General features: G+C 44.0%; 1 protein-coding gene across 1 annotated transcript in view; it reads left to right on the top strand.

The window, feature by feature from the left end:
- Window positions 1-16,855, top strand: part of LOC307247724 (cilia- and flagella-associated protein 47-like) — a gene marked incomplete at its 5' end in the record, with an annotated part of 49,699 nt that overhangs the window by 15,599 nt on the left and 17,245 nt on the right. The window contains 9 exons of the mRNA XM_080023847.1: window positions 483-568; window positions 725-941; window positions 1,136-1,349; window positions 1,434-1,545; window positions 3,039-3,139; window positions 10,241-10,341; window positions 12,392-12,541; window positions 13,083-13,212; window positions 13,610-13,681. Of these exons, the coding sequence (XP_079879973.1) occupies window positions 483-568; window positions 725-941; window positions 1,136-1,349; window positions 1,434-1,545; window positions 3,039-3,139; window positions 10,241-10,341; window positions 12,392-12,541; window positions 13,083-13,212; window positions 13,610-13,681 (1,183 nt within the window). The remainder of the gene's footprint in view (window positions 1-482; window positions 569-724; window positions 942-1,135; window positions 1,350-1,433; window positions 1,546-3,038; window positions 3,140-10,240; window positions 10,342-12,391; window positions 12,542-13,082; window positions 13,213-13,609; window positions 13,682-16,855) is intronic.

Raw genomic sequence — 16,855 nt, 5'->3', positions numbered from 1 at the left:
TAATTTTGACACTCTGAGGCCATAATGTGATGTTAATCATATATTTGTATGTTTATATTTGTGACATAACCCACTAGATTTAAAAAAGCGAGTACAATAGTTATCTCACTTTTTGATACATTTTAGCATGACCTACTTGTCTTTCACAGTTTACACTCTACTTTAAGATGAATGTAAGACGGGCTAAAATTGGAATTCCACAAATGTTTTTCTAATTCCAACTTGAAACATCTGTTTGACAGATCACTGACCACCACTAGCTACGCTGCTTTATCAAATTCACGTTGACCGCCATTCACTTCCTGTGCATCTTTTCCCTCTTGCCGGGAAAGGCGGAACCCGCCACCAAGAATGAAAACAACCTATAGAGGAGCACAGTGTCAGTGTTAGAATCCTGGCCGTTCCAAACACACATTGGTGGTTGAAAAGAAGTCAATTTTTAGTTTAAAGTAATAATTGTGCTGTTATTTTTCTGTACGCAGCTCTGTGCGCCCCATTTGAACTGTTCCCCTCCAGCCTCGAGTTCCATGTGGAACCTTTGGCATCACAGTTGGATTTTTCCATCCAGGTATCTGTTAACCACCTTCTCTCATCTCTACTTCCATCTTTTCCTCAGCTTTTTCCCCCCTGGCACCTTTTACTTAGTTTGCTGTCTTCATTTATTGGTTCGTCACTTCTTTTCTTTTCATTTGCTCCTCCCCACTTCTTTTCTCTTGCCTCCCAGACAGTGACACTGACAGCAGTGGGCGCAGAGAGTGTGGGTTGGAACAATTTGAACTCTTGGTCTGTACACTGGTGGATTGACTGCAGTGCCACAGCATCGCCAGCAGGGGACGCAGGGGAGGAGCAGCTTCTGACAGTGTGTCCGCAGTCAGGGAGTCTCGGGCCCGGACAGACCGTCTGCCTGGCCGTCAGCCTGAGGGCCCGGGCCACCAGCACAGGTCAGAGGTCAACAGATGCAATTATGTCAAATAGGACTCTCTCTCCCTCTCTCTCTCTCTCTCTCTCTCTCTCTCTCTCTCTCCAAACAAAAGTGTCTGATCATTGACAAAATGGAAACGGCCACCACTAGTTTAGATGCAACCTGAGGGCTTGACGTCCCTCCCCTTCCATCTCTCTCCCTCCCTCCTCATAGTGTCTGGCAGCGTCATCCATCTGTCTCTCCCTTTGTACCTGGGGGTGAGTCGGGGGGAGGGCCACCACCCTAACCCTTACCGAGAGCTCTCCATCACCGTGGCCATCCACGGCCCCAACATCACCGTCCTCCCACCTCAGGTCCAGCTCCCTGCACTGCCACTCGACTGCATCACCACCGAGACCCTGACCCTCTGGGCCACTGGATACCCCCGGTCCGTGCACCAAACAAGACACCTGATCATTCAGTGTCATGCTCCATTTAATTTTCCCTCTAATCATTTCTCTCTCTCTCTCAGTGGGACCATTGTGTCTGCTGAGGTGTTGGAAGTGGAGCTGGAGGATGGGTCGAAGGTCAAGCCTGTGTCCGTTGTCTTCCCCCAGGGGAACAGTGTCCCAGCCCAGGGCAAGGTACAGCCCCGCAGTGGATCGAAAACTGAAATTTATGTATCTACACTGTAGGGCTCTTCCAAATTTACGGTCAATTTTGCTAAATTTCAATTTCAATTTCATGCAAGATTTGTGCGTGGACAAGACCAGGGCTCGTTGTATCTCTGGGAATGATACAGTAACTGTTGCATAGGCACGGCATAGATCAGGGGTGGCCAACCAGTCAGAGACTAAGAGCCACTTTTTTTACTGTGTTACTGCTAAGAGCCACATCATACACATGGGCACACATGAACATCACCCCATCCCTTCCTCACACACACACACACACACACACACACACACACACCCCCTCCAGTCTTCACAGTTCTCCATCGGAGATGTACGATACGCAACGCAATTCACCGGCCGATCCATCTTATATGTTGACTACTAACCATGTCAATAGTGTTGAAAATAAACTTCCAAAGCTTTTCGAATCTTATTTGGTGTTTTATTAGTCCTAATGCCGCGTAAGATGCGTTCCAGGCGACTGGAACGCGTCTATACGTTGACTTTGTATGGAGGCGCGCCGCCCCGGCGCTTTTGGTGTAAACGCGGCGTTAGGACTAATAAAACAGGCGTTAATGGGACATGACTCCTGCTGCTGTCCGCTTTGAGTAAATGAAGTGATCCGCGTGGAAAACGAGTGATACATCATAGCGATTTTATAATCATAATAGGGAATGAATGGCTGCGCTTTTTTTTCTGAGTTTTTGACGCTGTCATGTGAAAGCCCCTTGAGAGCCGCATGAAACCAGCCAAAGAGCCGCATGAGGCTCGCGAGCCGCGGGTTGGCCAGGACTGGCATAGATGAACGGCGCTGTTGGCTGTCGTCGCTGTAGTTTTTCTTAGGACTTCCTGTTACGCCATAGATACACAAACCGTAATACTGCGCACAAGTGGGCTAGTCGGCTTAGTAGCACTTTGGAACTTAATGTGTTCTTTATTTTATTTTTATTTTTTTATGGCAAATTGTCAATTACGCAGGAAGAGGCAGATTTCAGTCTGTGACACGATTTTCACGACCGTGAATTTGGTTATATTTAGTATATATTTGGTTATATTATTAGTATAGTATTAAAAATGTAAGCTAAAGTGATGTTTTCATGTGTAATATAGTTTGCAAGCACTTAGACAAGTGGATCTCAACCCTTTTTTGCTATGACATTTTTATGGCCCAAACTTCTCACAACAACAGCAATTTGAGAGTGTGACATGTTCATATTTTTTAAACTTTTATTATTGTTTTGGATCCAGCACCGTTGATTGTATGTGTTTTAAACTGTGAATTTAAGTATCAGATCGACTACTTTTATTATATCAGAGCACAGAGGAGCTCTAAATGGATTATATAGAAATTATATATTTCAAACCTATTGAACTATTTTAAAATACCTTCAAATACTAAGTGTTTATTAAATTTAAAATCTATCAGATGTTATAGTGACAGCTAATCAATTTTTTTTGTGCAGGAGAACCCCTCGACCCCTCTGGTCTGCAACGTGTCCTTTTGCTCTGCGGTGCCTCTGTCCCTGCATTCAGCCATCACGTTCACAGACCATCTCAACAATAGGTAACGCATCACAATGCAACAGCCGCCCCAGGTGATGTCGTGGAGTAACATCACTACGGCTTATCACAATAACATTTATTCACAAAGAACAAATGAAGGAGAAAACAACAAGAATGTTAATAAAACAATCAAGCTGTTAGAGAAAATAGCTGTGAAGAAATAGGTTGGAAGCATTCACAGAGCTCTGAGTGTCTCTGTCTCTGGATTGTAAAGCACAACTATTTAAAGTAGTAATCCGTAAGGTTTCGTTGTAAAAAAAACAACAAAAAAACTAATTTGATATTTTATTTACATGTAGTTGGCACTTCATAAGAAACAGCCATTGAATATATTTGCCTTATGTAGGTTCTCCTCTATATGCTGTGTTCGTTGGTGGCCGGGCCTGCCTTTCACGGCAACAATGCAAAGATCGGGTGTGTGCAGGAGTGAAAGGCAGTCGCAGTGAATTTGATAGTCGTAGTTAGTTGTAATCATCAAACTCTGGATATGGATAAAGGTTCACAGAAACCATGATTTAAAAATATCCCCACTGCCTCAAATGACCAAGAAAATAAAGTCATCCAGAAGAAGTCAAAATTTCAAGAAAATAATGTGACTGACGAGGCTAAACTCAGAAGTTGAAAAACCAAGTGTTGTAGTTTTAAATGGAATTCTGGAACTTTGCTGTGTAATCAACCCAACACAGACCGTCGCGAACAAAGAGATTCAGGCCGGGGCCTGTGAAAAAAGTCTGGATCTCTGGACGACGTTTCTAACATTTTCTGGCTTCAAAACTTGGAAAAAAGCACTGGAACGAAACTAAACCTGGTGCGATGAAGTTAATTGCGTATCGGTAAGACAAATACAGCAGCATACTTGGGAGTCTGCTTCACAAAATCGATTGATCCCCTTTGTTCTCCAATCATTATTAGACAAGAGCAATATGAGGTATGGAGGCTTTGTTGGCTACGTTGGCTCCAACATTTCCTATAGTGTATATACCACAAATTGGAAGATCAGAATGGAAGGGTTATGTCATCAAAACATTACACGGATGTTCTGTATAAGTCATTAGTCAGTTACACTGCAGAAGATTGTTCAGAAGTTTCAAAAGATTTTTTTAATCAAATTTAAGTTTTACAGGAATACCCAAATGAAAACGTATTTCACATTGTTGTAGTGTTTCAATTTTTAGCAAGTCAACGCACACACTCCATAACCTCTTCAGTGTACAAAACAAAATCCCTCTTTGTTACTCTACTTGCTAAGTTTTTATACTATATATCAACAGCTACCTTATTCAGTGTCAGGTCGAGATTACTTCTAGAGTTAAAACTAAAAATAAGGCTGTTCGATTATACTTAAACAATTACCAGCTTTACCTGAAAAAGGTAAGGGTAAGGATTTTAATACACACACACACCTATCAATTTTGTTTTATTAATTTGGAATGCTTTGAGATAAAATATATTACATTTATCAGACGCTTTTATCCAAAGCGACTTACAATTGTTCAAACACCGATGGACGCAGCCATCAGGAGCAATTAGGGGTTAAGTGTCTTGCTCAAGGACACTACAGCATGCTAGCAGGAGGAGCCTGGGATCGAAACAGCAACCTTTAGAGTACTAGACGACCAGCTCTACCTCCTGAGCTACCACCCCCACCAAGCATAAACTACAGTTCTGAAAACAAACACTCATCATACTCCTCACCTTTACCAAAATTGCATTTATGAGCCGACAGACACCTTTTCCAGCAACTTAAAACCTGCTACACTACACTACTTCGATCAATGTCACAATCATCTCTCGCAACATACTCTAATAGTCCAAACTGTTCAATATCTACTCATACTATCTCAGCATGGACTACTTTTGTAAACTGGCACTTATATTCTATTAGATTTTAATTTATTCAGCTAAACACCACTGGTTAACCATAATCACATAGAGTGCTATTTTGTTATCGGCTAAATCACTCAGTCCTACAGCTTGTCCACTTGCCCGTCTCCCACCTGGCTTGCCTGGGACTGACGGTGATCCTCAGCCGTGGATTTGGAATCTGTTTGTCACGGCCCTTTATAGTGAACCCCTCTGGTACCTGAATATCGGGTTTGATGGTGGCTGCTGTACTTGGATTGTTGCGCAGCTGTTCTAATACTTTTATTTATTAATTTATTTATAATCATTTGTCCACCAGTCAAAAACGTTTGAACTTTTGGGAAGTTCTCTTTTGTTTGAGGTGGATTAACAAGTTTGGTGATCTGCCAGTCTAAGTTTGATCAGCTTTGCGTCTTGCCAATGCTCCGCGCCCTCCTTGTCTCTGTATGTTTGTCCAAGCCAAAATGTGTGCGTGTGTGTGCCGTCCGTCAAACAAAAAAATGTGTGTGTGTATGGTCCCCTCTCCGGTCAGGCAAAAGTGTGTGTGTGTGTGTGTGTGTGTGTGTGTGTGTGTGTGTGTGTGTGTGTGTGTGTGTGTGATTCTCTTCACTCCTGCGTTGGTTGTTAGAAATATCTGTGAGCTTTTTGCTTTTTTCCTGAATCCCCCTCACTCCCAGGTGGTTAGTGTATAACTTTGTAAGCTAGATGTAAGCCAACACACAACTTATTTTACAGTTTATAATAGAAATATTTACAGGCGCTTATATACAATTCCTTGGCCAATTGTCGCTTCTCTAGCGTTGCGTGCAATTGCCTAGTCCCTTAGGCAATTTTATAAACTCTTGAACTTTTATAAACTCATAGTTCGTTCTCTCTAGATATATTTCCTTAACACTAGAAAGCTGAACGTTTATAAACTCATATTTCGTTGTGAACTTTTATAAACTCACAGTTTGTTCTCTCTAGATACACTTCTTCAACACTAGAGAGCTGAGCTTCTTTGAACTCATAGTTCATCTTGAACTTTTCTAAACTCAAATCCAGCATTCTCTCTAGATACACTTCCTCAACACTAGAAAGCTGTATGTAATTACTTTGTAACGACCCCCTGGACGAGCTGTCTCAGTTTCAAAGTAACTATAACATACATGCCGTTGTCTCTTACGAGACCTAGGAATACTATATTTATTATTATAAATGATAACTTCTCTATTTTCTTCTAGAACTTTTATAACAAACTTCTGTATACTGCTCTATTTTCAACAACCACAATACACTTGCCAATAGGTTTCATTGAAAATGCAACAATCTTTTTCCTCTCAGTGCTGTAACTGCTACGACGGATGTGCTTTCTTTCCACCTTTTCTCTATGGTTCTTCTCTGGTTCGGCGGCAGTTAGTGTTAGCCCCACCAGTCCTCCGGCATACAAAAGACAAAACACACACCGACCGATTCTAGCAACATTCAACAAAAGATCACTTGTTTTTTCCATTACATGGTCCTTCATCAACATACATTTTATTTTATTTTTATTTTTTTTATCTTTTTTCGATAGTGTCTCTGAAGTGCAGGCCCAGGTCCTGGCTTCAGTTCTGGTCATCTTTCTCTTCTGGCTCGCCAAATGTCGTGAACAAAGACATTCAGGTCTGGGCCAGTGAAAAAAGCCTAGATCTCTGGACGATGTTTCTAACATTTTCTGGTTTCAAAACTTGGAAAAAAGCAATGGAACGAAACAAAGTCTGATGCGATCAAGTTTATTGCGTATCAGTAAGACAAATACAGCAGCAAACTCGCAGTTGATTTCCCAAAATCGACTGATCCCCTTTGTTTTCCTGTTTTATAGTCGTGGAGAAGCCTGCTCATTTACATGTCCTGCCTTTTTTTTTATGTCATTAATCCCTCAAAATCCTGTTTTGAGCCAATCACAGCTCTTAGTCTTTGTTTGCATGCCTTCTGATGTCAACTTCCAGTCAGCCAATCACAGCCTTCGTAGTTGAACACCCTCCCATCTCTTGGAAGAGGGCGCCGTTGTAACTTTCCACTTCTAGCTGCATCTGGAGAGCTGGGTCATTTAGGGTCATTTGGTGGCATTTGACTTTTTTTTTCCCCTTTAATTTAACAGTAAGAATATACATGTTTTATAAAAATTATTTAAGAATTGAAAAGTGCAGACAATGCAACAAAATGTACAGTCTATTAACAATATATGTCTCTGTATATCAACCTCGGTGTATCATTTAATACATAAATGTGCGTATGCCAAATATCTACAAAGTTCTTGGAGTTATTATGTGGGCTAACCCCAATCCTACCCCAGCTACACTGTCGCTATTACCATTGCTACTCGGTCATAATTTGTATCACCAACCTCAACGAACTTCATTATTTCATCAACTTCTTCCGTTGTAACAACAACGGGCATGTCATCGGTCTCCTCTGGTGCTTTTGAAAAAAATGCATCTCATCGTCACATTCAGGTTGAAATCCGCTGTTTGAAATGTTCTCCAAGTCCGGGATTATGCGGGTACCAGATCTAAAGGAAACGATAGATCGGCGTTGTTCAGTGCTGTTCAGCATCTCGGTAAGTGAACTATGTTTCCCCATGTAATATAACGGGAATATTTAACTCTACGGTTTAACATTTTCTACTATTTATAAACCAAACTAGATTTTGAAAATACGTTGAGAGATTAAAAAAACGCAAAGTAAAACGAATCTGGAAAAATTGAATTTTCCTACCAGAAAGGTTTTTTCCAACTTATTTGGTTGCTCCTGGCGATTTTAGAACTGCGCGAGATTGTGGGTTCTGCTGCGGTGGGTCACATATGTGACCCTGAAGGATATAACGTTAAATAATTCTGTATTGTGGAAGGCTTTGCCACCCCCTGCTGATCTCATGATGTATTAGCCTTTGGCTCATTTGCTGGTTAGCAAGATGTTCTCCACTTTGGCTCCATCTGCTGGCCTGACAGATATAATTTTTAAAGGTTTTTTTTATACATTCAATTTGGTTTTATCGCACCAGATTTAGTATATTGGCAAAATGTTTCCTTGAACTGAGATACAATGTAATGAAAACAATCGTAAATTACTGAAGCTGACCCCCATCTGTTATAGCAGCCTCAACAACAGTAAATATCGCTAAAAGCGGCGGTTCACAGGCTTAAACCTTTTTGCACTCGCCAGGAGGAAGCAGCACAATTGCCCAAAAGTAAAGGCATAAGTAACAAAGCCGAGCAAAGTCAATTCAGCTAGTTATTCTATTTAAGAAGGATTGAGACCAATCACACACACGTATCATCACTATATGTAGCATTTCAATAACTGCGCATGTAGCACTAATATATACACAATATGTGTATATATTAGTGCTACATACGCAGTTATTGAAAAACACACACACACACACACACACACATGATATAGCATGAAGTAGGGACTAGTGTAGGTCTGACTATGGAGCTGGCTTGAAAAGGAATGAAACACAGAACTGTATTTGCCGGTTGTATTACATATTCAGGCAGAGAACAAAAACACTTAAAATAAATCAAGGAAAAAACAAAAACAAAGATAATATAAAGAATACGGCTTCTCAAAAAGCGCAAGGTAGTGCTCTTACAAGTTCAGGTATATTTGTATGGTACTATCAGTTATATCAACTCTCTTGAAGGAAGACTTTAAATATCAGAGCACTCAATCCTCAGTCCATTAATTCATATATGCAAATTCCTCTCAATCATTGATTTTAATTAAATAAATCCATCAATACCAACATTACCAAAATTGCACAATCCCATTCAATTATTCAGTTCCATACACTTTAAAATGACTATAGTGCAAGTCAATGTGTGTGATTACAATGTGTGATCACAATGCAAACATTTGTTTCCAGAGTTGCACAGTCTGATTAAAGTTCTTAATTCACTGTAAAGTGAATATAGTGAAACAGGTTTGTTTGTCTGAGTTGGCCTGGGCCTCGAGGAGTCAGGCTGGAGGTCTGCCTGCAGGTAATTGGGTGCATCTTTCCATCAACAGGGTTCCTTCCTTTAGCTCGCCTTCTGGATATTTGCTCCAGCATAAAACCTGACCTGTTTAGGTAAAAAAGGCATACAAATCTTGAGCATTAAACTTTTCATAAACTTTTCATGTCTTCTCTCTATATGCACATACCATCACATCTTCCACAGGAATAGTAAAACCATCATGACTCACAAGGGCTCAGCAGAAAGTCTGTCATGTTCCACAGCAGCAGCTCATCATAGGTTGTAGAGACTGTTGGGTAATAGTTGGTGATGGCTTCTTTACAGTTTGGATTCTATACTGAATTCAGTAGCTTCAGCAGAGCTTGTTCAGCAGTAATGCTAAAGGACTGCCACAAATTCTGAAGTGAGATTCAATTCACCAATTCTTTGGGTGAATATGAGAAGGTCCAGAGTTTCAAGTCTGTTGACAAGCTTCCCAGTCCATATAGTTTCAAGAGGGCTAAGTTGGTATCCTACTATAACAGGTTGCTGCACTGATGTGGAATGAATGGAGATGGTGGTTTCTGTTTCACAAAGGAAAGGGGTGTGCGCAAGGCTTCCTATTGTTTCAAGTGTCTTGATGGGCAGGTTATACTGTATGTCCAATAGTATTAGCATAATACCCCCCTGTGGTCTGGGGTTGGTGGGGTTTGAGCAGCCACACCTGACATGGATCTATATGATTGGGGTCAGAGTGGCTGCCTATTGCTCGTTGGTTGGTCTAACAGGTTCACGTTAAAACCCCCATCCCCACACACACTCAGGATAGGAGCCCTGTCATGACATGTTCTATCTGTACATGGCTAATTCTAACTGGCCAACCTTCTACAATAAACTGGTGTTTACAACCCCCCCGTCTTCTGTGTCTCTATGCCGGAGGTCCCTGAACATGCCACTTGGGTGGCCAGTGGTAGGAGAACTGCCCCACCGCCCCTCAATCGGATTTGAACAGAATTTAGTGTGTAGGTTCAGGACATAGTGTGGGATGTCTCCTCTGAGTTTAATCAGGATTGCTCTGAAAAAGCTTAAGTTATAGCCTATAATGTCCAACCATCCCATACCGCTCTCTAGCTGTCTCTCATCCAAATTCTTCTTGGTTTCTCCTTTTCCTCATTCGGTCGCCTACATCTGTTGCCTCCCAACCAGATACTGCCCCTATGCGCTCCATACTAGACTATACTTATTGCCATTTGAATGAGTTGAATATTTCCCTTTAGGTTTCAGGTGGAGGTGTGCGGCCTCGCTGACAACTGTCTGCTGACGGTCTGGCCCTGCCTGGCCATGCACCGCTTGGACCAGCAGATAGTCCTCAAGACTGGTACAATACACACACACACACACTCACATACACACACACATAATGACTACTTGTGAAAGTGCTTTCATAGCCGCTTTTCCACCAGGGCTGGTTTGGGACGAAAATTCACCCCTACCATTTTTGGCCCAGACAGTCCAGCAAGGGCTGGGGGCTGGCAAAGCCCAGCTCGGCTTACGCATGGTGCTTCTTTTGCTTTGTTCAATAAGGAATGCAGTAAAATAAAATTGCCTCAATCCAAAATAAAAAACACAGTTTTTTTATTTTGGAGTAACGTGGCAAGGGGATGGACAGCGGAGTGCCTCCCTGGCGCAGCGATCAAAGGTGTGCTGTCGTGCCGATGGAATGGGCCCCTAAGGCAACTGGGGCCTCTGCGCAGCTGCAACTGGACACACCGGTGGTAGTTACACCACTTATTTACTTATTTATTTTTACTTTTATCGGCCCCAAGGTGCAACATCCCACCAGGAAAATGCCCGGTTTGGAAATTACCAGTCCAGCCCTGTTTTCCACTAAAGTAACAGGGACTAAATGAGGACCAGTTTAGGTGGGGAACCTCCTGAAACAGGAACCTTAGCAGTTCCTGAAAGAGCGCTTGGTTTCTTTCCAACCGCACCTAGGAACTCTTATTTCAGCACTCGCTGGTCCCCTCAGTCATTGTTTTTTCGGGTTCTGGCTTTCCCTTTTTCTTTCTAAATCGAAAGTAGCAGATGGGTGCTCATGACTCGCGTGGATGGGCGCCTGGGTGGTGCGTCTGGTCGGCTGTGATGGGGCGGGCCTCACTCTTGCACGGGGCGCGGGTGCGATGGGGGTCCCGCCGGTTCGCCTGTGGGGCGGGCGGTTTAGGTGGGGTGTCGGCCTGCTGGTGTGGGACTTGTGCCTGCTCATGTGGGTGGGTTGGATTTGTGCAGCTCAGGGGTGTGGGGTCTCCTCATGCTCCCTGGGACTGGGTTATGTTCCTCGGGCCGGTTGTGGGTGTTGCTTCGGGCTTGCCAGCGGCTGTGGGGTGTTTGTATGCCTGCGGGACTCAGAGGTGGCTTCGGGGCCTTTTCCGCTGCTTGTAGACCAGTACACCAGAAACAATTGGGATGTGTCCTGTACACTGTACCTGTACCGGTGGACACACACACACATACACACACATACACACACATACACACACACACACACACACACACACACACACACACACACACACACACACACACACACACACACACACACACACACACACACACACACACACACACACACACCACCAACACTGCTTTGACCACAACCCAGCACCCTCCTAGTTACATCCCTCTCCTTTTCTTCCTCATTTACTGTCATAACTATGACAGAAAAAAAGGAAACAATTGGGCACGTGACCTGTCACGTGCCCAATTGTTTCCTTTTTTCTGTCATTTTTTCTGTCATTTTCTGCATGTTTATGTTTTTCCATGTTCATGTCATTTTTTGGTTCTATGTTTATTTGTCTCCCCCGTGGTGACTCTCCCCCTCTTGGAGTAGTGATTAGTTGTTTGTAGACCAAAACATGGTAAAATAGTTCACCAAAAGAGGGGGATTGGTGGCGGTTCTGTAAAAAAATAAAATAAAATAAAAATAAAATAATAAAAATAAACAAATCAATAAATAAAACTAAAGTAGCGAGGGGAAATGGGTACTATGATCAAGAAATTAATGTTTCATCACTTAGTTTATGTGTATTTTCAAATGTCAAGTCTGTGTACTTGTGTACTTGTGTTTGGCCAATCAGTGTTGTGCAGTTCTACAAACTCCGTCCCAATGGTTCCTGTTCCCCAGAACAGTACCAGCTCGCTAGCAGGGACTTTTTTCGGACCAGGATCTATGCAAACGGAACCAATTTCAGAACAGAAGAACTTCAGAACGCTATTTCTACAGCATTGCCTCCTCTGGAAAAGAAGGCATAGGTTCCTTGTTCCTGAAGCACTTCCTGTTGTGGAAAAGGGGCGCAATATTCGCAGAATATTAAGTAATGTTGTCCCTCGGCTCTGACTGGCTTCCTTATTCCATATCTGTCCCCATGCAGGTGTGAGGAACACGGACACGGGTCAAAACCAGGTGAGCGTGGAGGCGGTCTTTCAGCGGTGTCTGTCTCCTACCAACACATCCGGACCATCCTCCTCCTCCTCCTCCTACTTTACTTACTCCAGCACTCCCAGCAAGACGCCTCTTTCAGGTCAGTTATAAGTAGTAGTGGGTACAGTGACACAGTGCATTGCACTGCTGTCTCACAGCAAGAAGGTCTTGGGTTTTATTCCTGCATGGGGTGCTGTTGGCACTGCGCTCCGGTGGGTTATCTCCTGATTAGGGGCCTTTCTGCATGGAGTTTGCATGTTCTTCCCATGCACACATGGGGTTTCCTCCTTGTAACATCAGTAAGGACCCCAACCCATGCAAAAACATTGTCATCTGACCAGCGATGGACATTTCAAATTGGTCCCCTGGCGCATCGCTGTATGCTGCCCACTGATCTTGGCTGCTCCCTGGAGGAAGGACAAGCCAGGATGGGTCAAAAGCAGAGAATGAGTTTCACCAGCCACCATTTGAAAAAACATGTGTATGTTGGTCGACGTTGCCGCGTGAGTGCATGTGTTGTGGTGTGTGACAAATAAAGAATCCTATCTAATTTGACTGTGATAGAAATGTAATAGAGCAGAACGAATAGATATTTTCTTGAAACTCTGAAACTAAATTTGCACAATTCCGGGGCTTCCCAGAATTCCCTGATTACGACCCAGAGGTGGCGCTGTACTTCCAGAGTGTCCTACTGGCGGCCCAGAGATGGTTCAGCTTCTTTGGCTGGCCAAACGGACAACACCCCATCGCTATACCGCACACACTCAGGAGGTACTGCCAAGGATCTCCGCCAAGAGGTTTCTTTTGAAAACGTATGGTGAACCATGCCACCTTTTCCTAAAAACATAACATATGTTGTTAAAGTTGAGTATGAGGGCTCAGTTTGTGTGAATGTAAAATGCCAAATTAATTATTGACTGAAGACAGGCAACCCATATGCTCCTGTACTTGTCATTGGTGAAATGAGGTGATCTTGTTCTTTTCAATGTAAGTAATATTAATCAAAATGATATTGAAGTTAATGTGACAACTTTTCATATTTCAAAAGGTGTAAAACTTATATACATAGACCATGAGATCTAGGCTCAAGCCACTGCTCTTTCAGATTATATTCCATTGTTATGTTAATCACTCACCTTTCTCCTTTTCTCCCTCTGTGGTCTTTCAGGGTTGCTTATAAGATTCAGACGGAGGATTGTAGTGGGGGCCGTTACCGTGTCAGCCAGAGTAAAGACTCCAGGTCAGGACGTTCATGTAATTTCAGTGCTCATAAAATGAAATAATGAAATCTAATGAAATCATGGGTTTTTGGAGCGCCGCATTTAGGCCACTTGTTGCCGATGCATAGCTGTGCTGAGGGATAATATTCATACATGACGGGTAAAAAAAACCCCACAAATACACACTTTCTAAAGTTGTCACCTCCAAAGTTAGCCATCATTATCAATTGGGTCAATCTCATGAAACCATCATACACATGTCCCAAATGAATTCAAGATTCAAGAGGTTTATTTGTCTCATACATATACCGTATTTTCACGACCATAAGGCGCACCGTACTAAAAGGCGCAGTCTCAGTTATGTGTGCCATTACTGTATTTAACACACACATAAGGCGCACCGGATTATAGGGCGCGGGTTTTATATACCGGTACATATCCTCTACTACGTTTAAATACCTCTACTGCGTATTTAAAAATAGAGCGGGAGCAAAACTGAGTATGTTTGTGCTTTATTCATGTATTTATTACAAAGTATTAATCAAACCCATCGAAGTCATCATCCTCTGTTTCTGAATTAAACCGCTGCGCTAAATCAGACATGCCAGTTTCCCCTTCTTCGCTGTCAGAGTCACTTTCCGTGCCGTGCGGCTCCTCGGAAATGATGCCGGCTTTTGCGAAAGCTCGAACAACAGTGCCAGCAGACACGTTAGCCCAAGCATCTACAATCCATCCGCAAACTGTGGCGTAACTTGCCCGGCGCTGCCTTCCACTTTTCGTGAAACTGTGGTCTGCGTCGGTCATCCATCGCTCCCACGCCGCTCGCAGCCTTACTTTGAACGGCCGGTTCACACCGATGTCGAGCGGTTGAAGTTCCTTTGTCAGACCTCCCGGAATAACAGCAAGCACAGCGTTCATTTGTTTCACCTTGTTTTTCACATCGGCTGTGAGATGGGCACGCATGGAGTCACAGATTAACAGCGATGGTGATGCGTGGAAAAAACCACCTGGTCTCCTTACATACACCTCCCTCAGCCACTCTTTCATCATCTCCTCATCCATCCAGCCCTTTTCATTTGCCTTAATAACGACTCCAGCTGGAAAAGTCTCTTTAGGCAAAGTCTTTCTCTTAAAAATCACCATAGGCGGCAGTTTCTGTCCATTTGCGTGGCAGCCAAGCACAACAGTAAACGACGCCTTTTCATACCCCGTTGTGCGTATCGCTACCGTGCTGGTCCCCTTCTTCTCCACCGTGTGATTCACCGGGATGTCGAAAGTGAGCGGCACCTCGTCCATGTTGGTGATGTGGCTTGGCTGGATGCTTTTGTCGGCGATGTGTTTGCTGCAGTAGGAGTGGAAGCTCGCCAGCTTTTCATTATAATCTGCCGGACGTTGCTGCGCTACTGTAGTCCGGGTCCGGATGGAAAAATGGCACGGTTTCATAAAACGAAAGCACCACGACGGACCTCCTTGAAAATGTTCAATTTGAATTTCTTCCGCTAGCGTTACTGCTTTTAGTCGAACAGTGACCGTCAAAACGCTCGCCCCACTCGTTCTTTGCTCGATGATCCACCGCTCGAGTCTTTCCTCCAACTCGGGCCACCTCGCCTTATGTCCGCGGAACACACATAGGGCGCACCGCACTATAGGGCGCGCCGCACATTTTGAGGAAAAAAATAGACGTTTATATGCGCCTTATAGTCGCGAAAATACGGTACATATTTTCATACATATATGTGGTGAAATGTCTTCTAAAACGAACTGATTCCTAAAACGTAATGCAGTTAGTGAATAGAATAATATAAATAAAATTAAAAATAAAATAAGACTCAAAAAGATAATACAAAGTGGGAGTACAAAATAGAAGGGAATAGAGTTATGTAGATGGGATAGGCTATTTATATATACAGATATGTGCAGTAAACTGCATGTGAATAAAGTGAGAATGGAGATATACAATACAGTATACAACAGTACGACACAACAATAGTTTCACCGAACAGAACAGCAATACAGCACAGTATGCAGTTACCCAGAACAGTGATACAGTATGCAGTACAGTATGCTACATACAGTACAGTAAGGCTGTGAGGCCTGTGTGAGTCTCAGTGCTTTTTGTCAGGACCCCTGGTGAGGTCAGCATTGACACTCCTTATGGCTTGCGGGGAGAAACTCCGTCTCAGTCTCTCTTATCTCACCGTGTGACTGCGGAGGCACTTGCCCGACCGCAGCAGCTGGAACAGACCATTGTTGGGGTGATAAGGATCCTTCATGATTCTGCGGGCTCTGCTACTACACCTCTTGGTGTACAAGTCCTGCAGGAAAGGGAGGGTAGTTCCAGTGCTACGTTCGGCTGAACACACCACTGTCTGCAGGGCCTGCCTGTCCAGAGCAGTACAGTTCCCAAACCAGGCAGTGATGTTGCCTGTCAGGTAGGTCTTCTCATCGTCGTCTGCGACCAGCCCCACCAGGGACGGTGTCATCAGCAAACTTGATGATGGTGTTGGAGCTGGACCTGGCCACACAGTCATGTGTGTACAGGGAGTACAATAGGGGGCTGAGGACGCAGCCCTGGGGGGATCCTGTGTGCAGGGTGAGGGAGCTGGACATGTGTCTTCCCACCCTAACCACCTGGTGCTGGCCTGAGAGGAAGTCCAGGATCCACACACAGCGGAGTGCACAGTCCTAGCTCCCACAGCTTGCCAGCCAGTCTGGTGGGGACTATGGTATTGAAAGCTGAATTATAGTCGATGAACAGCAATCTCACATAGGCCCCCTTCCGGCCATCCAGGTGCATGAGCGGTGGTGTGCAGTACCTGGTAGACCGCATCGCCCGTGGATCTGTTCGGCCGGTACGCAAACTGCAGCAGGTCCAAGGTGCGGGGGGGGGAGGCGCAAACGTAATCCTTAATCAGCCTCTCGAAGCACTTCATGACTACCGAGGCAGGCTGGAGAGGCGATCTTCAGGACAGGAATGACGGTGGACCTCTTGAAGCAGGACGGGACCACCGACTCGGCCAGGGAGGCATTGAATATCCTAGTGAACACTGGGGCTAGCTGGTTAGCACAGGTCTTCAGTACTCGCCCAGATATGCCATCTGGGCCCGCAGCTTTCCTTGTGTTCACACGCATCGGAGCCCTCCTGACGTCATGCTCGGACACTGAAAGTGTGCGCTCATTCCCAGTGAGAACTC

Source organism: Zeus faber (genome assembly GCF_960531495.2).
Source record: "Zeus faber genome assembly, chromosome: 2".
NCBI lineage: Eukaryota > Metazoa > Chordata > Actinopteri > Zeiformes > Zeidae > Zeus > Zeus faber.
This window is presented reverse-complemented; position numbering and strand designations above follow the sequence as displayed.